The sequence below is a fragment of the Vombatus ursinus genome, unplaced genomic scaffold (assembly GCF_900497805.2).
Source record: "Vombatus ursinus unplaced genomic scaffold, bare-nosed wombat genome assembly UNPS02014863.1, whole genome shotgun sequence".
NCBI lineage: Eukaryota > Metazoa > Chordata > Mammalia > Diprotodontia > Vombatidae > Vombatus > Vombatus ursinus.
Window position 1 is genome coordinate 12,536,530 of NW_020954641.1, and position 26,754 is coordinate 12,563,283.

At 38.7% G+C, this 26,754-nt stretch overlaps 1 protein-coding gene across 8 annotated transcripts in view; it reads right to left on the reverse strand.

Moving 5' to 3' along the window:
• TENM2 (teneurin transmembrane protein 2) overlaps positions 1-26,754 on the reverse strand; it is a 392,109-nt gene that overhangs the window by 171,265 nt on the left and 194,090 nt on the right. For 6 of the 8 annotated variants that reach the window (XM_027841748.1, XM_027841742.1, XM_027841745.1 and 3 more), the window contains exon 5: positions 13,840-13,962. The exons of the other annotated variants lie outside the window; for them this stretch is intronic. In XM_027841748.1, the coding sequence (XP_027697549.1) occupies positions 13,840-13,962 (123 nt within the window). The remainder of the gene's footprint in view (positions 1-13,839; positions 13,963-26,754) is intronic. 8 annotated transcript variants of the gene reach the window in all.

Consider the following 26,754-nt stretch of genomic DNA (forward strand, 5'->3'; position numbering starts at 1 on the left):
AGTGTTTCATCTTCACATTTCATAAAAACGGGCTTTCCCCTCATTACTGGTGGGCTTTCAGGTGTTTCTAGGTTAATGCCAGGATGTTAAAAAAAAAAAAAGAGAAAGAGAGAGAGAAGCAAGGAAATGAGATCAAACAAGTTGAGCTACAAGAGAAATATACTGGATTATGATAATGTCAAGCCAAATGCCGGTGCTGTGGGCTGTGAGAGAAAGAGCCAACCTCCCTAGGAGCTGTTGCTTAGGAAAAAAATTAGATGAATCCCCAGTGTCAAAACATTGCTTACTTTTTAGACAGTAATGTTATCCCATTCTATTTTAATTTACTTCAACTTTGGAAAAGTAACCCCAGGAAATAATATGCCACTACCAGGGTGTAAATCTTTACCTTTTCAATAACCACATCTGCTTCACAGAGACTCACTGATTTTTCCTATGATCAGGCCCTTTTCTACCTAATATAACTATTTCTTACTTGGTTTCTCTGTGATATTATATATGTGTGTTGATTAAGATCTAGAGAGAAAGATATAATCATGACATTAACCTAGAAACATCTGTGTGACCCTGGCTAGGTCACTGAAATTCTCAGTGCCCCAAGCAACTCGAAGACTAGAATTTATTGTCTAAAAAATAAACAATCAACATTTATTAAGCACCTGCTAGGTGCCAGGTATGGTGTTAAGTACTGGGAATACAAAAAGAGGCAAAAGTTAGTCCCTGCCCTCAAGGAGCTTACAATCTAAAGGTCTGACATTATTGTAGTCACATATATTTCTCTTTTAGTTCCATTTATTGTTGGTGCAGAGAATTCCTCTAGAGAAAATTCATTTTCCAAAAGCAGATAAGCAATTATTCTTTAAATCAGAGTCTTAGCATTGCCTGGGGCACTGGGAGATGAAGTAATAATAATAATAATAATAATAATAATAAATCATTAACATGTATATAATGCTTACTATGTGTTAGGCACTGTACTAAGAGTTTTACACTTATTAAATCATTTAATCCTTACAACAATCCAGCAAGACAGGTACTACTATTTATCTTCATTTTAGAGATGAGGAAACTGAAGTGAACAGGGGTCAAGTGACTTGCCTAGGGTCACAAAGCTAGCAAGTATCTAAGGCTGGATTTGAACTCAAGTCTTCCTGGTTAAATGACTTGGCCAGGGTCACACCATCTGTATGTGTCAGGTCGTATTGATTCTAAGGCCTGCTTACTATCTACAACACCACACTACCTCTTTAAATAATAATAATAATAAAAATGTCATTTTACAAGCACTTTAAAATTTTCAAAGCACTTTATATACACTATCACATTAATCCTCATGACAAATTTGAGTGAGTTACTATAGGATTTAAACTCATTTTACTAGATGAATAAGCTGACATTTAGGATAGTTATGATATTTGTCCTGATGGTCACACAGTCTATAAGTATCTGAGGAAGAATTTGAAGCTAGGTTGTTCTTATTCCACAGCCAGAACTGTTACTGCTGTGGTATGTTCCCTCTTTGTGACAGGACTTCCTAGGTTACAGGGACACCTGTCTTTCAGCTTCCCTAGTTATACTCAATCAGTTAATCAAAAAGGATCTATTAAGTATCCACGATGTGCCCAGGCAGTGTGTTGAACAAGGGGGATGCAAACATACACAAAGACAGGCAAAAAACAGTTCTGGCCAACTTCACATTCCAACGTGAACACCAATGAACACCAGTTCACATTCCAATGGCAAAGACAAATGTATAAAACATGGAAGAAAATATACAGAGTCACTGGAAAGTAATTTTAGAGGGGAAGGCATGCAGAACTGGGGGGACGTGGAAGGGCCTTCTGCAGATGGTGGGACTGAAGCTGAGGCTTTAAGAAGGTTATGGAGATTGAGAGGTGGAGTTGAAAGAAAAGAATGTTTACTGGCATAAGGGATAGTCAGTTTAAAGGTATGGAGACAGTAGATAGAACACAATGTTGATGATAATGATAATAATCCTAGCACTTATATAGTGCTTTAATATTTACAAAGCACTTCACAAATATTATCTCATCTTATCCTCTGGGATAAAACTCTGTAATGTAGGCAATATTATTATTCCCATTTTACAGCTGAGGAAACTGTACAGAGTTTAAATCACTTTCCCAGAATCACAAAGCTAATAAGTGTCTGAAGCTGGATATGAACCAGATCTTCCTGACTGCAGGTCCACTGCTTTATCTGTTTTACCATATAATGGCAAATAGACCTATAGAGGGGGTACTGTGAAGAATGATGCGGTTGAAAGATCTGCGGACATTTAAGTTGGAGAAGAGAAGGCTGAGGGAGGGATATGATGGCTGTCTTCAAGGACTTTTCATACAAAAGGATTATACTTGTACTGTGTGGCCCAAAGGACTAAATGAGTTGAAGTTTCAAGGAGACAAATTTAAGCTTGAATCCTAACAATCAGAGCTGTCCCAGAGTGGAACAGGCTGCCTTAGAGGGCCATGGTCTTTCTCCTGGATGGAGATCGCCAAGCAAAGGCTGTAGAACCACTTTTGTATGTTGCAGCCCCCATTCCTTTCTTGAATTCCAGTTCCACATCACCAGTTGTCTTATTGGACACATCAAACTAGATGACCCAGAAACCTTCAATTCAATATGTCAAAAACAGAACTCATTGTCATTTGCACAAAACTCACCTTTCTTCCAAATTCTCCTATTTCTTTTGAAGGTGCCACTATTTTTCTAGTCTCCCTGATCAGTAAGCTCAGAGCCATCCACGATGCCTCACTCTCTCCCCTGCCACATATCTGTAAGTAACCATCCCTCGCCATTAGTATCTCTGCAAAATGTCTTATAACCAATCCCTTCTCTCAACTCACAAAGCTAGCACCTCAGCATTGAGGTCCTCATCACTGGTCTTGTAGGGCTGATCAGCTGCAGCTGGATGCACTGCAATCTGACTCCAGCGTAATGACGCCATTTTGGTCCTCTTTGAGATGAAGGACAACAACAATCACCACCTGTTGCCGCCACAATTGCAAGGGCATCCTAACAGGTCTCCCTGCCTCAAGTCTGTCGTCCACCTAGATGACAAAGTTGTTTTCCTTAAGTTCAGCTACAACTGTGGTTTTCTCTTACTTGATAAATAAATAAACTCAATAAATAAGTAGTTGCCTATTGCTGCTAAGAGAAAATATAAACTACTCTGGCTTTTAAAGTCCTTCACAGCCGATCACTGACTTACCTTTCCAGCTTCATTATATCTCTCCCCTTACCGTCCAGCTGAGATGGCCTTCTCTCTGTCGCTTACACATGGCATTCATCCTCCGAACTTTGTGCCTTTGTTCATACTTGGAATGCACTGCCTCCTCACCTCTACCTCACAAAATTTCTCATTTCCTTTAAGATACAACTCAAGTATTACATTTTACATTAATCTTTTCCTGATCCCCCTGCTTCTAGGGCTTTTCCTCCCTAACCACCTTGTATTTGTTTTGTACTTTAATATGCACATGTTACCTCCCCCAATAACACACATGCTTCTTGAGTGTAGGAATTATTTTATTTTACTGTATCTGTATCCCCAAGGTCTACTCAGTACATAGTACGGTGCCTGGTACATAGTAAGTGCTTAATAAATGTTTATTGATAATTGACTGTCACAGTTCCTGGTTCACAGTAGGTACTTAATAAATAAATGCTTGCTGCTTGATAATGGGATTTTTTTTTTTTACTGAATAAAGGTTTGATTAGAAGGTCTGCTGAAGTCAGTCAATCAACAATTTATTAAGCACTTATTTCATGTCAGGTACTGTGCTAGGCATTAGTGATACAAAGACAAAAAGGAAACAACTTGACTTTCAGTTTCCAAATTACATGATTGGATTCTTGCTTCTGCCATAACTAGCTGTGTGAAACAAACAACACTTAGGGACCTATTTCATCATCAGTAAAATGAGGAGGTTAAACCAAATGTTTCAGGTCTTGTGACTCTCCTAAATCATTGCCTAACCAAGATGGGTTAGTAAGCATCATCTTTGAGCATGTGTGTATAAGTATGTGCATGAGTATGAAGGAAATAATTAGAAAAAGTCATGCTTTTTCCTTTTTAGTGATAGATTAAAGTATATTGCTATGAAATAAATTCATTCTATATTAGAATTTGCTTTTGTTCAGTTGTGTCTGACTCTTCATGACCCCATTTGGGGTTTTCTTGGCAAAGATACTGGAGTGATTTGCCTTTTGCTTCTCCAGCTCATTTTACAGATGAGGAACTGAGGTAAACAGGCTTAAGTGACTTGCCCAGGGTCACATAGCTAGTAAGTGTAAGAGACCAGGAAGAACTGACGAAGATGAGTCTTTCTGACTTCAGGTCAGGCACTCTATCTACTGTGCCCCCTAGCTGCCCCAATGTAGTCAAAAATAGATGCGGCACTGAAAAATAGATGTTGGACTGAAGTGACTATTTAACTGACTTTAATAACAGAGGATAGGATACTAGTCAGCAGGACTGAACTTAACTTACAGTCTCTAGGTCTCATCTCCTAGGACTCTGGACACTGTACAGTCCACTTTCCTCTGTCTTGTTATTATAACTAGAAGCAGTTTGGAGAACATTTGGAAGACAATAATCACTTCACCCTTAGAAGATGCTTAGGGAATGATGGTTCTGGATGGTTCATCATTGGCTTGAAGATTAGATCTGCAGGTTTTTTAAAGGCAATGCTAATGATCAATTTTCCAGGGCAGTCCAACACTATAACTCCACGGAAGATTGCTCATGTAAATTTGGAGATATTGCCCATTTCAGAAACATGTACCTAAAACTTCAACCAGTTAAGTAAGACTGACGATGAGAAAAATGATAGCCTTCCATATCCACATTAGGAACTAATCATTTCAGAAAATGTTGCCATAATTCATTTACAGAAACAGTGAAATTATCTCCTAAACAAGTGATAAGGAAAGGGAGCCATATTCATGACATGAAAATGAAGCCTTATATTAATACTTTTTAAACTTAACAGAACTCAGAGGGCTCTTAAGCATAAATCTGCTACACAGATTATTCCACCTCACATATTTTTATCTACTGCAAATAAAGTTGAATTCAGAATATTGCTCCAGTCATTACACCTCGTTTCCATTTATTTGGAAATCAGGACAGTCATCTGTGAGTTCAGTTTAACCAGGAGATAACTGTACAGAACCTCTGGAGGCCCAGTGCTTTACTACCCAGGGACCAAGCTCATATAAAGACAGCCAAAACAATATGGAATCCAGGTTTCCTAAAGGCTCATGGCTCAATTGGTCACCAGGAGCTTTATAAATGGACTTTATTATCCCTATGATCATTATTATTCTTGTGTGTTGGCATTCAGGTTACGTACAAAGGGTGATCAGATCTTGCCAGCTTTCTGATTTTCAAATTAGTGATTGAATTTAGTCTCCGATCCCTTTTAAAAATCCCACTTTGTGCCCTTGGGCAAAAATGGTAAACTCTTCTGCTTATGAATTATGAACAAACATTTACACTTCTCATGGCCCAGGGAGTACTGGTTTTATTCATTCAGAGGATCCAAGTTGAATCAGAGATGAGACTTTGTGTAGTCAGGATCTTCACACATGCCATCTAGCCTCCACTGGGAGGAAAAAAGAAGGAGGAGGGCAAAATCACCCTGGGGCATAGCCAAGTATTATAGAAAAATAGAATTAATAACACTGATAACACCAACATCAGAGATAGGCAGCATGGAATAATAGATGGAGAGCTGGCTTCAGAATCAGGAAGACAGGGGTTCAAATCCTGCTGCTGACCAATATTGTCTCTGACACTGGCCAAGTCACTAAGCTCAGTGGGCCTGGGAAACTCTCTGAGATTATCAACTACAGAGCAAATGCCATTCTGCGTTAAAAGAGGGAATTTCTCACCTGTGAAGCCACAGGTTCAGTCCCAAAAAATTAAAAAACCACAACAACAACAAAGTGCAATGATGTTCGCTGCTTAGGAGACCTTTCTAACTCCAAAAAATGATCCCTAAGGAGGCAATATGAAACCTGAGATTCTCCACAGCAACTCTCTAATGGTGATCTCCTTGACTATGCATGGTAAAACAACAAAATTCCAATGAATTTGAGGAGGTGGAAAGGAGTTGGTCTTGATTCTGTAGACCAGTAAGCTACCGACCTCAAAGAGGTCACAGTGTATGTTTTGTGACAGTAGTCTTAGGGGCAGAGACCCCTGGCTCTCTCTGGGATTCTGGCTATACTAGAATATGGTGGGGGGTATGATGGTTCTAAGAGCCTGCCCTGTGTGCATTTGGAGGCGGATAGGAAGGATCCAGAGGAGCCATGACAAACCACCCTGCTAATCTGGCTCCTAATTCTGCACACTATGCCAAACTAGTAAAAATCATTATGAAGTTTTTGCTGAAAGGGCAAGTGTAGAAAAACATGTTTCTAAACAGAATAACAGTCTTTGCCATTTTTTCCTTCCAACTTGCATACCATCTGGAAATTCTGATTTTTTTTCAAAGGGTAGGAAAGAAATGTGCTCCAGGCACAAATAAATGTTTACAGCTGAGTTATAAACCGAGAAAGTAGGGGGCTTAAAACAGACAAGCTGGCATTGATGGAGCCCAAGCTACAGCAGGATGAAGAATGGGGTGGGGGACACTCAAGCTTGTTGGGCAACACAAGACCTTTGGAAGTGGACACCCCAATTCCCTGCTGACCTCCTTAAATAAATGCCTGGGGGAAGCCTTTGTATCTGGTTATTTTGGTCTTCAGAAAGCAAAAAAAAAGACTAAGGCATAATTATCATTGTCTACCTCCAAGGGTAGTTTTTGGAAAATATTTCAAATTATTTAAAGTAATTTTTTCATGAGAATATTTAAGTGACTTTCTCCATAATAAAAAAAGATCACATCACAAAAATCTTTCAATGATAAATTGTGGAATATATTTTATTGCTAATTCAGTCATGTGGGGGAACTGAGGAAAAGGGAAGTTGTTGTTCTTTCTAGTGTTATATTTACTGTGATTCTGGGACTCAAAAAAGCATCTATTCAGGGGAAAGAGGGCAAGGTGAACTTTAAAAGAGTTATAGAACTTGAGATATATCTTAAGCCCAAGAAATTCTAATTTAAAATGCCATTTTGTTTTATACTTTGTTTACTTCAAACTTTCTTTAAGTCTTCTACAATTTGTATCTCTCTTTTCTCTTCACAAACTTTCTCTCTGCAATCTCTCCATCCTCTTCCCTTATAAAAAAAACAAAAAACAAAAAACAAAAAACACTGTACCTTCCTGTGTTACCCAACCAGCTAAGGAAGCCCTCCTGGACACTGCATCTGAAGGCTCTCATAGTCTTGGACCCTTTGCAGTGAAGATGTATGAATTCATTTCATTTTGTCAAGAAATACACATAACGGTCAGCAATTCTACTAGTACATGCTTCTCCTTCTGAGATTCAACACAACAACTAACCATGTTAAGAGTTAATTGGAGAGGGAAAACATGCAAAACAATAACGACAAAACAAAAAGGAAAAGGAAATGAAGAGAGGAGAGAAAAAGAAAGCCCAAAGAAGATATTCCCTTTCAAGTAATTAATCAAGTGCTTTGTTTCCACTAACACATCAGGGTGTGTGGGTTGTTCTGTCTATTAGATTCGTTTCCAAACCTGAAGAGTGTAAACATTCCTAAAGACCAGGTAATGAAATCTCTATCGATGTGCCATCTTACATGGAGCTCACATGGCAGTATTTTGCTTACATTTTAATTTGCTTCTGCAGGATACTTATTCAGTAATTGCTTAATAAGATTAACCTCTCTGGCAATACTAGTGTAGCTTGATTAAAACATTATGGGAGTAAAGGATTATTGTATATCACATAAAATGGAGGGGGGAGTTATTTAATTAACTTATTGCCAATATATCTTGATTGCCTCTTTGAAACACTAGATAAGTAATCAATAGGAATTGATTCAGGTTATCTAAACATATAGAATGGGGGGGGGAAGATGAGGATGATCAGCGGGTAAACCAATTCACCTGGAGTCTTTTCTTGAAGGCTTAGTGGAAATACCAAAGCTATTCCAGGCACTTTAGATATTAAACTTTCATACTTAAAAAAAGGATCCTGAACCACTTAGTCTCTGGCATGATTCTATTTGGGGATTCAGAATGAAGTTTTTATTATGTTGGGCTAGGATGTGTTGTTCAATTTATTTTAATTTAATTTAATGTGTTTAATTTAAATGCCAACCTATTTTTTTAAGTCAGTCAGGGTTAAGTGACTTGCTCAGGGTCACACAGATAGGAAGTGTCTGAGGCCATATTTGAACTCAGGACGATGAGTCTTGCAGATTCCAGGTCTGGTGCTCTAACCACTGTGTCCCCCTCCAGCTGCCCCAGGAGGAAACTTCCTTTCCCAATGGAAACTCGCATCTTCTCTATGTCTAATAATTTTATTTATTTATTTTTTATTTTCTTATTTTTTTTTCCTGAGGCAAATAGGGTTAAGTGACTTGCCTAGGGTCACACAGCTAGTAAGTGTCAAGTGTCTGATCTGAGACTGGATTTGAACTCAGGTCCTCCTGACTCCAGGCCCCATGCTCTGTCCACTGCACCACCTAGCTGCCCCTGTTTAATAATTTTAAACAGTCATCTAGAGCAGAAGTGTCAAACTTGGGACCTGCAGCCAGCAAAACTCCTACTAGATTAAAATGTAATTGGGAAATGTTTTAAAAAAATCAACAAAAGTACAATACAACACATATAATGGTAATTTGTGGTTTTCTAAGTCAATATGTGGCCTCTCTGAGTTTGACCCAACTGGAAAGCACCATGAGGTTAAGTGACTTGTCCAGGGGCACACATGAGCATATCTCAGAGGAAGGGTTTGACCTCAGGTCTTCCTGGCTTTGAGACTAGTTCTCTATATACCACAAGCTGCTTTGGGTATGTAGTTAAGTAAAAAATGTATAAATCTTACTTTTCATTTTGAAAACATTAAATCCAGCAATGTATTGGGCTTACTTAACATTTCCTTAAGCATGCCATATTCATATATGAAAACAAACAAATGAGCCTTTCCAACAGAAAAAGTCCCTTTGTTTGTTAACATAAATATCTGACATCCCCTTTTGGTGGAGATGTGATTTCAGAAAAGATTTTGACTACCTTCTACCTCGGTGGAAATAGGACCTATGGGAGGTAGAGGATGATAGGAGTAGTATCAAATGCTGATGTGCTAAATGCAAAGCCTTTCAGGGAGTCCATATTTTTAGAGGCCACTATTTAAAGGTATATTCTTTGCATTATTTAAAGGAGTGCCGGGAAGTCCCTCCTTGTTTCCATATCCTGACTTCCTTTGAGTTCCATTAAAATCTCACCTTCTACAGGAAACCTTTCCTGATCTTCCTTAATTCTAGTGTCTTCCCTTTCTTGGTCATTTCCCATTTATTCTGTATATATTTTGTTTGTGCATAGCTGTTCGCATTTTCTCTCCTCCATTAGATTGTGAGCTCCTTGAGATCAGGGACTATTTTTTGCCATTATTTGTATCCTTGATACTTAGCACAATGCCTGGCACCTGTTGACTTGACTATATAAGTTTATGCACACCTTCAAATACTTAAAAAGACCCATGAACTCATCAACACCATATTTCCTCCAAAACTACACACTGCAACTCATATGTACTCACATGTAACACGTAAGATATATGATTTGTATTCCCACAAACTTTCCAGAAAATTTGAAGTGGTTTAAAACACAATGTTAGAAAAAGTATTTAAGGAAATCAGCTGAAAAAATCAGAAGTAGTAAATAACTTTAATTACTCAGGCTAAACAGAATTTAGATCAAATTTTTTAAGCAGCTCAAGAAAAATGTATTGGAGTATATTGTTTTATTATTGTCAATAGAAAACATAAGTGTAGTTCCCAGTTTAAAGGTATGATAATGGGTTTTATGAGAGAGGCAGGCAGATAGAAAAGCTCTTGGAGAATCAATGAAAATGTCTACATTTGTGCTGACTAATTTTATAACTTTTGAACATATTTTCCCCTCATCTTTTTCATTTTTCCTTATAGTTCTTCATATGTTCCATTGCTTAGTGCAATGTTCAGTCCTTTTAGTTGAGTCTGACTCTCTGTGACTCCATTTGGGGTTTTCTTGACAAAGATACTGGAATGGTTTGCTATTTCCTTCCTCATCTCATTTTACAGATGAGGAAATTGAGGCAAACGGTTACGTGACTTGCCCAGGGTCACACAACTAGTAAATGTCTGAGGCCAGATTTGAACTCAGGAAGATGAGTCTTCCTGACTTCAGGCTTAGCACTCTATCCACTGTGCCAACCAGCTGCCCACTTAGCACATACTAGGCACTTAATAAATGTTTGTTAACTGACTGACTTATTTTTAATCTTCCAAAATGAAAGAAGTGTAAGTTTTTCCTTATATTGCAGATTTACATTTGAATAGACAAGTGTTTAGTGTCATCTGAAAACTTAAAGATTTCTTGCTGTAATTTACTTTCCAAATCATTTATGAAAATGTTAAATAAAACTGGCAGTGGAGGATACCTATTGTTAACTTTAAGATTAAAAGGAAAAAAAGGAATGAAAATACTCAAAAAGGCTCCCTTTCTTTACCAAAAGCCTTAGCATTTTTACAACAATGAGAAGAGAAATTTCAGCAATATTAGCTAGTAAGTCTTGGAAGACCAATGGAAAACTCTGTGGCAGAAATCCATGAAATCATTTTTGAGCACCTTTTAAACTTTTAGTTTTACCTGGCCTAAAAGAATGGGAGTAGAGTATGATAACTTCCTGTCTTAGGATTCTAATAAAACAGTTGGAATATATATATATATATATATATATATATGCACACACACACACACACTCACACTCCAAAATGGCATCCAAAGACTAACAGATAAAGTAATATTATTTTCTTATGAATAATATGGGCTCAAAAGAAAATTTTTCTATATTCATTCTTTAGGCAACAGCTATCTTTAAGTCCTACTTATAGAGAATGATAGAAGGTATATGGTTAATTAGATTAATTAATTTCCATGATGCCATGGAAAGAACATCTAACTTGAGTCAGGCAGAGATCTGGGTTTAAATCCCAGCTCTGATACTTATTATGTGAACCTGGGCAAATTTCTTAAGACCTTTGAGGCCTCAGTTTCCTCACCTGTAAAATAGAGATAACAACACCTATAGTATCTACCTCCCAAGACTGATGAAAATCAAATGGGCTAAAGTATTTGCAAATCTTAAAATGTTATGTAAATATGGTTTGGGGCATGAGTGTGTGTGTGTGTGTATATGTGTGAGTTTGTGTGTGCTGAAGTTTGTGCATGGCATGTATATGTGTATCATAGGATTACAGAACTCAAGGAGACCTCAGGAGTTATCTAGTCTAATGTACAACTGAAAAGAATTCCTACTATAAGATAGCTGGCAGGTCTCTGAAGACCTCCAATGGGGAGAAACTTATCACATTATCACCTTTCAAAACAGTCCATTGCAATTTTGGACAGCTCTAATTGTTAGAAGTCCTGCATACCCACCCCCCTCCCTTCATTGCATGCCCCCAGCCTCATCAAATCTAAATTTAGCTCTTTCCAATTTCCACCCAATGTTCCTAATTCTGCCCTCTGGGGCCTAGAACAACTGTTTCCCCAACTTCTGCCAAGTGTCATCCTTTCAAATACTTCAAGATAGCCACCATATGCCCTGCTGAATTTTCTTTCCTCTAGGCCGAATATCCCATATTTTGTAAGCAATTCTCACATGACATGGACTCAAAATCCTTTACTACCCTGGTTGCTATCCACTGGCACACTTGCTAGCTTGTCAAATGCTCTTCATAGACTCTGGTTCCTAAAACTTAACACAATACTCCAGATGTTATGCATCTCATCAGCCTGACATCACACTGATGACTCCTATTGAGCCTGCGTTCCACTAACCCCACCCAGATTTCTCTTCCTGGTCAACTTCTGTCAAATCATGCCTCCCACTCCCCATTCCGTACTTATGAAATTGAGTTTTTGAACCCAAATGTAAGACTTTACATTTTTGCTCACTTAAGTTCATCTTATTAAAGTCAGACTAATGCTCTAGCCAACCTCTTTCTGGATCCCAAATCTGTAGTCCACTGAGCCAGTTATCCCTTCCTCTTTTGTCTCATCTGCAAATGTGATAAGCATTTCAGCTTCCTCTTTACTAAGAACTGATGAAAATGTGAACCAGCACAGGGTCAAGTACACATCCTAGGGGTGCTATATTAGAGATCTCCTGCTAAAATGACATTGAGCAATTAATAAGTACAATTTGCACCCAGTCCTTTAAAGCAGCCCAGAGTCTAATTACATGATCATCTAATTACATCATTACATCCTTCCCACAGGACAAGTAGGAGATACTTTTATCAAATGCTTTGCTAAGCTGTAGGCAAAACATATATAGAATTCCTTTGGTCTACTTGGCTGGTATTTATATCAAAAAAGAAAATACAGTAGGTTTGATACACTTGTTCTCAATAAAGTCACAATGACTCTTTGTGTGTGTGTGTACACACACATATATGTATATGTGTATATATATGTATGTATACATGTATGCAAACACATACACACACACACACACATATATATATATTTATATTTTGTCTGATTCTGAGATTTCATAAGTATGGGGAGCTCCAGGAAGGAAACTTTCCCTGCAAATGCAGATCAGATGTTCTTCCATAATTTATAATCTTAGAGAGCTGCCTGGGACATTGAGAGGGTAGGTGACTTGTCCAGGATCACATAGCCAGAATGTGCCTGAGGCAGGATTTAAACCCATGGTCTCGTGAACTCTAAGGCCAGTTCTCTATTCACTGCTGCCTCGTACTAACTATTATATAAGTAGTTATTATTAGTATTATTTGTTTATGCCAAGGGGCAGAGTGTAAATTTTGTAGCTAGAGAAACTCGTAACAGCAACATTACATATTTATTATTTTGATCCTGAATTAAATGTGCAATGTGCCAGCTGGTTAAATGCGGCATTTTCTGTTGTTTTCTTTTACTTATTTCATGTCTCCATTCCTTACAATCTTCCCTCTTCACTACCATCCCCCCTTCTCTTTTTGCTTTTCCTCTCCCCTTTTAGCACCTTGTTAGCACCTATTTTCTCTCTAGAAGAATATGGTGCCTGATTACTTCAATAAACATTTCTTTTGTCCCCTTGCTGTTATAAGAAGGGAAGCTTTGTTAGCTAGTTGTCAAAACTCCTTGCCATTCTCTCTGAAGACTGAACAGCTACTACTTTTCTTCCTTCGTGCCCAGCCAGGCTTTGCCTTGTCCCCAGGGATACTGAATCTCTCCTAGTAGGAGAGGTTTCTACCACAACAGCATACAAGCGTTTGCTGCTCTCTCCTCGGATAAGTGTCCTTTCCCTGCTACCACTATTGCTGCTGCTGCTGCTGCTGCTGCTGCTGCTGCTGCTCAGGCCTCTGTTGCTGTTGCTGTTGCTTTTGCTGCTGCTGCTACTTCGTCCTTTTGATTCCTTCAAGTAGCTGAAGGGCTGTGCCAATCAATGTAGATAGTGGAGGTGTGCATATTGCTGTATGTGGGCAAAGAGCCAGCACAGAATTAATGCAGCCAAACACAGCAAACAAACAGGAACAGCAAACAGCGTTTAATGTGGGCACTTACAAAAGACCATAAAATGCATTTTTTTGCATACCTTCCAAAATTTGGATTAAAAACTGAATGGCTGGCAAGAGCTCTGAATTCCTGTGACCTTAAGAGGGCAAGCAGCAGCTGTAACCTCACCTTTGCCTCCAGATGGCAATGTTACCACATCATCGTTTCCTGGTAATCCGGTCCTTATCCCATTGTTAAAGGTGTGTCCATCTGCCGGCTGTAGTTGCCAATTGAGTCCGAGCAGATGCATTGCTGCAGGAGAGACAAAGTAATGAAAAATAAATATATAATTCAGAACTAGAAATGTCACGAGGGGAGTGCCAGTAGCCTTTTTCAGGTAAATCCATTTTATGGATGAGACAGCCAAAACAGCTTGCCACAGAGACGGGCAGAGTGCAGCTTCTTTTAGCTGCTTCACATCTTAACTACACAACCACTTGCCGTCTCAAAGTGAAACGCCTAAAGGAGACACCTGGGAGAAAAAAAAAACAAGGAGCCCAAGATTTCCTAAATAATTCCAGAGAAGGAAGCTCAAGGATGCTTCATGGGGCAGACTACTCCCGTTTGTTCCCACAGGGAATATGATGCAAAAGAAAAAAAAAAGGATGCCATTGTCTTAAAGCTAATTTGTAAGGTTTTCTCCCAAACTTAGGGCAAAGGGCCCCGATCAGATTGTACAGTGCCAGATCTGTACAGAGGGCCCTATTTCTTCTTTGACATCAGCCCTGGAAGCTTGATTGTCCTACACTGGAAATGTCAATAAACTCACATCCTCTGTGGGGAAGAGACAGGAAGGCGAAGGCTGCCTGCAAAGCAACAGTTGCACCAGTGGTTTCATCAGCCCATTTCAAACCCTATCTTCCTACTGATTTCCATCTGCTGACATTTTAAATGTCCACCACTGTCCCCTCCCCTCCTTTATCTCCTTTTCCTTTTCATTTTTTATTAAATGTACCACCTTTCACCAGATTGTGAATAAGCCTTTTCTTTCAATATTCCTGCTCTTTTCAAAGTGCCAACTGCCTTCAACCTTCTTGAAACTACTACCTCTACAGCATTGCATAGACACACACACACACACACACACACACACACACACACTTTTTCTTACTTCACTAAAGGATAAAGTCAGAGAACAGAACTGTCTCACTGCCTCTCCTTTGCTAAGGAAACAAGATGGTCTTGAGAGCACTGGCTTTTCTTCACTCTATGTGTATTAACCTTCCAGATTGCCACAGGGGCCTACCTGATCCTCCTGGTTACCCTATGGGAACTCTCCAATTATTTTAACAAGAACATATCTATCTGAAGTGATTGTTAGTTTGTTGCTTTTGTTAAACTTATCCTTTTGACAAGGTTGAAGGTAATACCCCTCCTGCCCCCCTATACCACCCCCCCAAAAAAATCCTTTTCTCTCAAATTCCTTGGCTCACAGATTTCTGATCCAACTCCCTCCTTCCTTTTTTAAAGGGATTTTACAACTGTACTGAATATTTCCTATCAAACAATAGCCACACTAAAACTGTATTACATTTTATCTGGACACAGGTTAACACTGTCGCTACGTTCCCAGCCCTGTCATGCAGAAAGGTCTGTTGACAGAGACAGGTTCTGATTTTGATGCAGGGACTGGGAGAAACAATTAACCACAGGAAATGCAATTAACAATGCTTAGGAAATTGCTCACAAAGCAATTAATTCTGCATGCCTACTACCATGTTAAGTCATACTGCATTCTATTAAGGTTAAAAATCTATCTTCAAACAATATAGCTTCAGAATTTCATGGAGGAATTTAAACCAGCTGAGTTTTTATGGTTAAATACCTGTCTTTTATCTCAGACACTTTCCAATCTATACATTACTCTGAAGTGCTGGGCCCAAGTGTTAAAAATGATAAATACTAATAAGAATAAGTGACATTTACAGTACATTTTCTGTCAAGGTAACACCTAATTTTCTCGTGCAGTTTATACCTTATATGTAGGTCACTTACTTGAAGGGACCAAATTCTACGGCTTCAGATAATGACATATTTTCACAGCACAGAGGTCAGGAAATGAAAACTAAGAGTGGCTGCTTCGAGATAACGATAGCTTCTGATTTGTAATTACCAGGTGAAGGAAGGCAAGGAATTAGCTATTTTTAAATGATTTTTAAAAAAATGATATTACTGTGTTATCAGGTTTTACCTGGAGCCATCTGTTTAACCCACGAGGGATGCAATGCAGTTGTTTTGGTGAACATTTCTCTCTGTCCTGCATTAGACACAGGTGTGCCAGATATAGTTAAATCTCTAGTCCAACAGCCTTGATTTTTTGTATCTACAGAAGGAAGTTGGGGAATCCACGTGGCAAAATGGAAGGATTCCACTTCCAAGCTTCCTAATGTTCTATTGATAGTAATATTATTAATAGTGTTGCTAACATCTATGCACCTAATTATTTACATATTGTGTCCCCATTAGAATGTGAGTTTCTCAAGGGCAGAAATTGTGGATTTGGGTGGGTTTCGTTTTTCTTTTTGTATTTCTTTGTCTCTTCAGCACTCAGCACAGTGCTTAATAAATGCTATTGGCTGTTATACAGTGTGTTAAGTATTGCAAGGGGGAGCTAGGTGTTAAAGTGGACAGATCCAGGGCCTGGAGTCAGACAACCCATTTTCCTGAATTCAAATCTGGCTTCAGATACTTCCTAGCTATGTGGCCCTGGACAAGGCACTTAACCCAGTTTGTCTCAGTTTCCTCATCTGTAAAATGAGCTGGACAAGGAAATGGCAAACCCACTCCAGTATCATTGCCAAGAAAACCCCAAATAGGGTCACAAAGAGTCAGACACAACTGAAAATGATTGAACAAAATTAAGTATTACAAAGCCCTTTCCAAAGATTATTTCATTTGATCCTCACAATAACCCTGTGAGAAAGGTGCTGTTTTTTATTAGTGAGGAAACTGAGCTGAAGGAGGTCAAATGATTTGCCCAGGGTTACATAGATAGCATCTGTGGTATGATTTGAACATGAGTCTTCTTCTCGGTAAGTCATTGTGCCCTAATCAGACTCTTCTTCAAAGTGAACGCTCTAGTGAAGGGCTGTGGGGGGTGGGGGGGAGGAAGAGTGGAAGACAGTTCTGAAGGATTTGATGAAAAACGCTATCCACCTCCAGAGAAAGAAATGATGGAATCTGAATGTAGATTGAAGCATACTTCTTTTTACTTCCTTTATTTTGTCTTTTTTTTTTTTGATGGGGGAATCCGTGTTTTCTTTCAAAACATGGCTAATATAGAAATATGTTTTGCGTGACTGCACGTGTATAATCTATATCAAATTGCTTGCCTTCTCATGGAGAAAGGAGGAAAGAGAGGGAGGGAGAGAATTTAGAACTCAAAATTTAAAAAAATGAATGTTGAAAATTGTTTTTATATGTCACTAAAAATAAGATATAAAAATTTAATTAAAAAAAAAGAAAGGGGGTGGGTGGAGAACCTTCCCCTTACAGAATTTTACCTCATCATTTAAAGACATGCCGACTTTGGGGAAGGGGAGGGAAGCAAGCCAATTCTTAAATCTTTCATGACTAAACTAATGAAAGCATTTATGAACCACAGAGTTTTGCTTGGCTTGAGATGTTGCATTTTCCACTACTTTCAGACCTTTTCTACCAGTTGTTCTGGGTTCTTGTGCAGAATCCCTTTGCGCAAAAAAAAAATGTCTACTGAAAACAAGAGAACTGTAGCTGAGGTGAGAAGGGTTGGGGTCAGAGCATGCCGGCAACTTCTCAGACAGCTCTCAGAAGTGTTAAGAAAAACAAGAAAATGAGAGGGAGATGGGCAGAAGGGAAAGAGCCAAATCCACTAAGCACAAGATCTTTCCTCCCCGTGGAAGCAATACAACAGCAAGGAAACTCAAGTTTGGGCATATTTCTGGTTATTGAATTGGATGATAAATAATAAGTGAGAATTATTTCAGGGTATGGACCTTCCTCTGTGTGTGTGTGTGTGTGTTTAATGTCAGAAAAAGGCTTTTGTTTGCACTTTTTTCTTGATCTTCTATTCCTTCTCTTGTTTGTAAAAGAAAAAGCCAGCTGCATCAAGCTGGTGGAAATGGAGAGAATTGTCCTCAGGATTGAGATACAAAGTGGTCTGGAGACAAGGACCTACTTCTGACTCTCTGGCTCCAAGTTCTCATTACACTGCTGAATGGATATGTAACTGATGGCAAAAATCATTCTTTTACTAGGTTTCTCAGTTTTCCTCCCTGAATAATGGGGACAGTTCTAGTTAGGGCTATACTTCAGGCCTGGAGGCAGAATGGAGAAGGATGGGTTAAAATGACAATGGCAAAAACATAAAAGTGTGAGGAGAGGGCTTGGATACTTGGTCCAGAGTCCTTTTTCAGGTGGTTTTAACGCTCAAGGTCTATGTTGGCCCCATCCCATACTTGTCACCCTCTTGCTTATAGTTCAAAGAATTGGGAGTGAGATAGTCATAATAGCTTTCTGCTTTCCTGAGGTGTGAGGCATAGTGATTCTCACCCAAACATGTCTCTATGGAAACTCTGGATAGCCTGCTATATTATGGGAGCCAAAGAGCTCCTTTCATAGGGGAGGGATCTCAGGGTAGTTTACAGAGCAACATCCCTCCTGGATTCCAATCAGCACGAAATCATACACCTATTCAAATGTCAGCAAATACATCTGACTTGAGTCACAGCATTACCGTGCCTCCAGTTGCTACTGGCTGGGAGGGTAGGAAGTATGAATGCAGGCATGCATGTATGCATGAGTGAATAAATGAATCAATGAATGAAAAAAGCACTCTTAATCACCATGTACAAAGTATTGTGACTGGAAGTCTTGTTATAAATGTTTATTCTTGATCACTTCATAATTTAAGGTGAGAATTAGCCTCACTGAACTCACATTTCAGAGGAGAAGAATACCTTTTGGGGAGTTCGGACCACATTTGGGTCACAAATGAAATGAGTTTAGGAGACCTACTCTACCCCCCCAAAACCAAAATGTACAATTTGTCATGACTTGACAGACTGCTCTAGAGGGACTCAGGGCTGGAAAAGTAGAGCCCTTCAGGTCAGTAAGGACAGGATGGAGAAAGGACCATGGGACAGAATTTTGTGTAATTCCAGGCAGTAGCTTCGGAAACTGGCCATTTGAAACACAATAAGTGGCCCAATGCTCAACCTGCTCTTCAAGTAATTGTATGGTACTTTTATGGAGCCTTGAAAAAGCCCTGTAGCCAGGCAGACAGACCACACACAGACCCAGAATTTCAGCCAGAGAAGCAAAAGAACTCCATAAGGGAAAAGAACTGGAGTCAGGGTAATATTTTCTTATAGGATCCACTGTGTTATCAAGCCAGGCGGGCTCTGAAATAGACACTAACAAACTCCAAACCAAGAAGAAAATAGAGTTATATCAGTTATAGTTAAATGGAGCATCTCCTCCCAAATCATAAGGCCTGGGAGCCCACATGTCCTAGCAAATTATCAGCTAGAGAGGGGGATTGTCTGAAATAGAAAGTAGGGTTCATGGGAGCACTGCTGGGTGCCACTTAAAACTATCTGTGCTTATTGGCTGACAGAGGATCAACCTGACAAGAAGCCAATCAATATGTCAGAAACTCTTCTGAGAGAATTGTTCATCCCCTGTCAGAGAATGTGAGCATGGGGACCAAGGCTCCTTTGTGTTTGCAGAGACGGCACCTAAGAGCAGAGGGTATCTTGAAAGATCAGGCTTGTCAATATATGACTGGAGGAAGAGATCTAGCTTTTCTTTGAAGATGGAAGACTACATGCAGCCCAGTAAGTGGCAGGGGAGGATGAAGGAGGATTGAGGAAGAATACAATGCCAAGGCACAGAACCCAATATGTGGTCAGGGTCATAAAGGTTCTAGAGCCGATGATGGAAAAGTCCATTCAGGCAATGGCAACATGGAAGAGGATTAGGATCAAGACTGTGTCACTTGGCCCTCCCCTGCCAACTTCAGTCAATGATGCTGATGTCCCCAGAGTGGAACTTAGCTTGTGCCAAATCCCAAATCTGACATGCCCTTTGCATAGCCCCAGGGAGAGAAGTGCAGCTAACTGCCCTTGTATATTTAAAACGAGGGGAGAAGGTTGAGCCAAGACAAATCTGAATGGGTAACCAAACCTGAAACTTGCAGGGATCACGTAACAAATAAGCATTGATATTACAAAACAACAACAACCTGGAGTTATCTTACTATACCTCCCATTGTTTCTCAGCACATACTATAGACTTGTAGTGTGAGATTCTTAAATCTACTACCATTTAATCGAGAATTAACAAGGCAGTTAAACTAAATAATTACTTATTAAATGTTGTTAAGGTTTATCAACTAATAGATACCTCTTTTCTTCCACCCCCCTTTAACTAGTCATTAGTCCCCAGTAAATGTCCTTTACTGCTAAGCTCTTTAACTTAGAGGATTCACCTTAGTAAAGAACAAATTTGTGTTTGGAAACTAATTTGAAGCAATGCCAGGTACATTTAACATATTTATCAGACTTGTTCTCTTGGTAGTTTGTGTATTACTATTTACCGGAACATAATGGGTGTTGTATTTCTCCTTTAAAAAAAAAAAGAGGTCTTTAGAAATGCATTAATTGTTGCTTCTTAGAGATCTACCAGTGTCCACATGTCTAAGAAGAAGGAATACAAAGGTCCAAATATGGCAAGAGAAACAGTAAAAAAAATTATTTAAGTCTTAAAGCAGTTTTTAAAAATTCCCTTTCAAACTGCCTCAGTGGCGTGATTTTTCTTCCTCTCTTGGACTGTATTGCAATAAACTGAATGGAATGAATTTTCAAAGCACCATATGGAAGATATGCCCACAAATCCCATTCCTAGTAACGGGATTTGTGTACCTATCTCCATGGATGTGCTGCAAACTGACTCCTCTCTGTCCACCCTCACTCTGGCTACTTTGAAAATGCATGCAAAGCTTACACAGCCAGTTATTACGCTGAAGCAGGGGGAAGATGAGGTGTAGTTCTGGCTCTAGGACCCCTAAAGAACATTGCTGCTTTATAATTACTCCAGGCTTTCTCTGTATTATCCCTCCAATCACCAAGATGTTCCATCAGCAGAAATTTTGTCACTTGTTCTCTTTCTGGGCCCCCTCACAGAGGCAGCTCCACTTCTTCCTTTAGCATACCTGTCACAAGAGTAAGGGGGCTAATGCTGGCCATAGGTATGTTTGGGATTTGAGAAAAAGCTTTGGGGGTTTGACAAGAGGCAGCAGCACCATGGAGTCCAGCATTAATCCATTCTCATGACAGCTTCAATATTGGGTGGGGAGTGGGAAATGGTATAAGATCAATCAATTCTGTGTTTGGAAAAAGTGGACTCGCTCATAGTGCAGAATTTAGATACACCAGGGCAACCTTCTCTAGCCTTCCACTCCTGCAGAGTGAGGTGAAATTTAGAGAGTGAGAAATATTTTTGTGGGTGCATGCCACATTAGATATGAAAAAAGTTACAAAACCTGTGGCAGGGGGCACTGTGTTTCTAATACTGCTAGAATGAACAAAATAAAGGTCACATTCTCAGTCATTTTTGTTTCCTTGAACCTGAATCTTAGGAAGGAATATGACTGATTGGGGATGGCCAGACCACTGTCCACTGAACAGAATCCTCCACATGCAGATAAATACAGCAGTGGAGCTCTTAGCTTCACAGGGTATCATTTCCAACCTCAGAATATCCCATCCTCACTATTGTTTTTTCCTGTGAAAGAAACAAAAATAAAAGCTTTTCTTTATATAAGAAAGGACCCATGTGATCAAGATCTCTTTAGAGAATGATAATATCAGTAGGTTTTATTCACCAACAATCATGGATGGGGATTTTAAGAGCTTTTGTGATACCAGAACAAGGCAAAACAAAACCACTCCAACAACCCAAACCCTAAGCATTTATTTTTCTTGAGCTTGCTTAGTGTTGACAACCCAAACAATATTTAACCTTAAACACACACACACACACACACACACACACACACACACACACACACCAAAATGAAACAAACAAAATAGTGTACACCCACTATTGAAGAAGGAAGGACTGACTACCAAGACCACCAATTACAATGGGAAGGTTGACTATTGCATTCAACATTCTGCTACTTGAATCCTAGGAAGGCAGACATTATGAATGGTTTTAGGTGAGTAGATGTGAGCTGGAACAAAGATGGAAAATCTCATGTGAAAAATGGCCCTCTAGAAGAAAGAGCAGTAATTGCATCAAATGTGTGGCAATTATTATGTGTCTACCATATCCTTCTACCCAATTTCTAAGGCAAAACATTTCCATTCGGCTACAGAAATGATGTGAGTTTGTCTTATTGTATAAAAGATAGTTTTGGATATATTTCATGCCACTACAGAAAACTCCCACAAGAGGCTGATGTACTAGCTCATGGCTTATGTAACAAGTCTGAAAAAAATCTGTGGGGAAATGCCTCAGGGGAGTTGATACAGTTGGGGGAAGGATAAACATCTTTCTGTTGGTTCTTGTATGTCACGGTTCATCACAATAGTACGATGATATACAAACACAGCTCCCAAAATAAGGTAACATCTAGGTGATATACAGTACCATATACATTGAGATAAGATTCCTTCTTGAACGTACTTCCACTATATTTTGATGGTTCATCATTTTTTGCATCACAATAAAATTCTCTAACTTGAGAGCTGGAAGGAAGCTCAGAGATTAATCTCTATCTGTCATTTCACAGGTGAAGTCACTGAAGACCAGGAAGAAGAAATTACTTTCCCAAGTACACATAGCTAGTGATGGGGAGCAGGCCAAGTATCCAAGTCTCCTGGTTCCTAACTGAGTTCTTCTATTCTATCACCTTGCCTTCCTCGCAAACCATAGAGAATTAGGGTGTTGGAGCCAATGGCTGTGTAGGGGACAATGAAATAAATTTCTGTGAGACAAATGTAATCCTGGATTGTAGGGAGAGAGCAAAAGGCATCTCTGCTCTTTCCTTAGGCAAGTATGCTTTTTTTTAGAGCAGACAAAAATAAATCCACAAGATCATCAGCATTTCTGTACATTACTAACAAGAATGAAGAGGAAATGATAGAGAAATTTGAGGAAAGTAACTACAAAATAATAAGATATCAGTTAATTTACCAAAACATAATTATATAAATAGGTCTGTAAAGGGACATTGGGCCTGTGATCAGGAAGACCTAAGTTCAAATCCTGCATCTGATATTTACTAGCTGTGTGACACTGTCAAGTCATTTAACCTCCCTCTGTCTCAGTTTCCTCACCTTTAAATGAGAGAATTAGACTTAACAGACTCTGAGGGTCCTTTCAGCTTTAAATCTAAGATCCTATTATCCTATGAAATAAGGGAAGACCTAAATAATTGGAGTGAGATTTGATGTTCATTGGGCTATGCCAATAAAATAAAAAGGTTGTAACCCCTATAAATTAATTTGCATACAGAAATCAAGTTACCAAGCTACCGTACCTATACAAACAATAACTAAATTCATGTGGAGGATCATTTCACGAGAAATGATGAAAAAATTAGAATGAATAGGGCTTCATGTTACCAGATCCAGGAATAAAATTATTATAGCAGTAGTCATTAAAACTTTTTGGCACTGGCTGAAAATTATTAAAAAATGCACTACTGGAACAGATCATATAAACAAGATTTGGAAGCAAATTATATATGTATATTTATGCATGTTTACATGTATTCATAAATACATAGCAACTCAGTCTTTTATAAACCCAAGAATATAATCCACTCTAAGTAGGATTCCTTATTTGAGGACTGCTAGCAAGAATAGAAACCAGAGTCCAGCAGAAAATAGGTTTATAATAGTAACTTACACCATATACCAAAATAAGCTCCAACTGGATGATTTAAAAATATAAGGTTACACCATTAAAAAAAAAACTGAGGAGAAATAAAGTTTGTAGCTTTGAAGCTATGACTCGTGAGAGAATTCATAACCAGAGAAGATATAGGAGATTGCAAAAGAAAAATCAGACAACTTTAATTATAAATTTTTTAAGCTTTTGTACAAAGTCGATACCACTGAAATATGAGAAGCTATGGATTGGGGGGAAAATCTATGTACCAGCACATGTCTGACATTAAAAATCTATAGGGAATTGGCTCAAATCTATAGGACCAAAAGTCATTTTCCAATAAGTATTTGAAGGAAATGAATAATCAGAAGAAAGAAAACTAGCAATAATAATAATCCAAATTATTAATAATACAAGGAATATAAATTATAGAAACTCTGAATTATCACTCATACCCATCATGTTGGATAAAGATGGCAATAGGTATAAATAATCAATACTGGATAAGCTATGAGTCCTAGGATGCCAAGATAAACATACTAATACATCAGCTATGAATTGGTCCAATGTTCTGGATAACAAATTATAATCATGTAAAAAATAGTTACCAAACTTATTACCCTTTTGACCCAGCATTGCTCTAGATTGAGCCTCAAGGAGGTGAGTAGCAGAGTAAAAGGTCTAGTTAATAGCAAAATGTTCAAGCAGCACTTTTTAAAATAAAAATCTGGAAACAAAATATATGTCTGGTGATTAAGGAATTGACAAGTTATGGTTTATAAATACAATGGAAGGAACGTGTTATAAAGAATGATGAATGTGAAGAATTCAGAGGGGACAAAGAACTGTACATATATATGATATACATAGCAACAAAAACAATGCAAATGAAGACATCAAGAAAACTGGATTCTTCTCCTTCAATGCAATGAACAATGTTTATTGCAGATAACTGCTGTTGGAATCTGCCTCTTCTCTTTTGAGAGATGGTGGATTACAGGTATAGAATGTTATATGGTATATTAATCAGTTTCAACCACTGTATCAAATGGTTTTGTTCAATTGTCTTATTTCAAATCTGGTCTCAGACATTTACTAGCTGTGTGACCCTGGGCAAGTTACTGGCTTTTTCCATGCCTCACTTTTCCTCATGTGTAAAAAATGGAATAATAATAAAACCTAAGAATAATAATTGGCATTTATGTGGTGCTTGAAGGCTTGCAGTATGCTTTATGGATATCATTTTATCCTCACAACCAAGGCAGGTGGTGGCTCAATGGCTAGAACACTGGGCCTAGAGTCATGAAGACCGGAGTTCAAATTCAACCTCGGATACTTCCTAGCTGTGTGAACCTGGGAAAGTCACTTAACTCCTGCCTAAAACTGGAGAAGGAAATGGCAAATCACTCCAGTATCTTTGCCAAGATAACCCCATGAACAGTACGGTCCACTGGGTCACGGAGGGTCAGACTCAACCGAACAACAACAATCTTCACAACCACCTTGAGAGGTGGGTGTTATTATTACTGTCATTTTTCAAATAACAGAACTGAGACAGAAAGAGGTTAGGTGACCTGCCCAGGGCTAGCACAACGAATAAGTGTCTGTGGTAGGATTTGAACCGGGTCTCATTGACTCCAAGTTCGCACCCTATCCACCGTGCCACCTAGTTGTCTGTCAGGGTTGTTGTGAGAACAGAATGAGATGATATTTCTAAAGTGATCTGTAAATCATGAAGGGCCATATTAATATGAGCTATTTTATTATTATTGTTATTACTATTTTTATAAAGAAAGGCACTAAAGGTGTGGTTCTTAGCAACTGATTACTGTATAAAACATAATATTGACGAAAAAATAAAATTACAAATTGGCAATATTCATATACTTATGAATTTCTACTAAAGGGACCCCACCCACGATTACATGATAAGAAATAATACATTTCTTTTAGACTTCAAGTTGGTTAAATTGAGTTACTATAAACATAACAGAGGCAACACATTGCAGTATGAAGAAAACTGGACTAGCGATCAGAGAATCTGGGTTCTAATCCCGATTCTTCTACTTGCTACCCAGGCAACCTTGGGCAAGTCAGCTAAGTTTCAGTATCTTCATCTGTAAAATAAGGATATTAACATTTGCCCTGCCTAAGCCATAGACTTTTTGTGACAGTCAAACTGCATATGAATAAGAAAGCCCTTTGAAACCATTAAAGTGTTATTATATGAATGAGTTGTTATTTTTTGTTGTTGTTCAATTGTGTCTGACTCTTTGTGACCCCATTTGGGGTTTTCTTGGCAAAGATATTGGAGTGGCTCGCTATTTCCTTCTCCAGCTCATTTTACAGATGAGGAAACTGAGACAGAGTTAACTGACTTGCCCAAGGTCACACAGATATTAAGTGTCGGAAGCCAGAATTTGAACTCAGAAGATGTGTCTTCCTGACTCCAGGCCAGGTGCTCTATCTACTGAACCATTATCATCACATTCCTGAAACAGGCACAAAATAAAAACAACTTGTCCCACTTTTCAATTTATACTCTGGCTCATGACATTTCAAAGTTTATGTATAAACTCCATGCTGTACATGTGCTTGGTATAGACAGAATTTTTTCAGTAGTAAGCAATGAGTTAAAGAAATAAGGATATTAAACAAATCCTGAAAATAATTCCCTTCTCAATTTTGCCATTTGTTCAGCAGAGCCAAAATTAGGCGCATTGGGAGGTTTACAGTGTCCTTTTAAATTTTTAATTTTTGACATAGTTAGCTGGAGGATTCTTAACACTAAAATGCAAATTCTTTATCAGGGACTTCAGCTTGATCTTTGTCTTACATGGTTTTTGGCAAAGTGGATTTCACAGGGCAAACCTGAAAAGTTTTAAATTTAATTCTGGTGGAAAACCTAAGTGCTAAAGAAATTAGTTTTCTCACCTGGGGCAAGACCATTTAACAGAGAATGAAAAACCAGAAGTGTGGTAGTTGTCCTCAACAAAGCCTACATCGGGATGGCGTGGGGGGAGTGGAAAGTACATACATAGTATTTGGAAGCAGAAGATGAGGTCTGAATTCTGGCTCTGTTCTCTGCCACCTGTGTGACCTCGTTCCTGTCACAACCTCTCTGGGCCTCTATTTTCTCATCTACAAAATGAAGGGGTTAGAAAT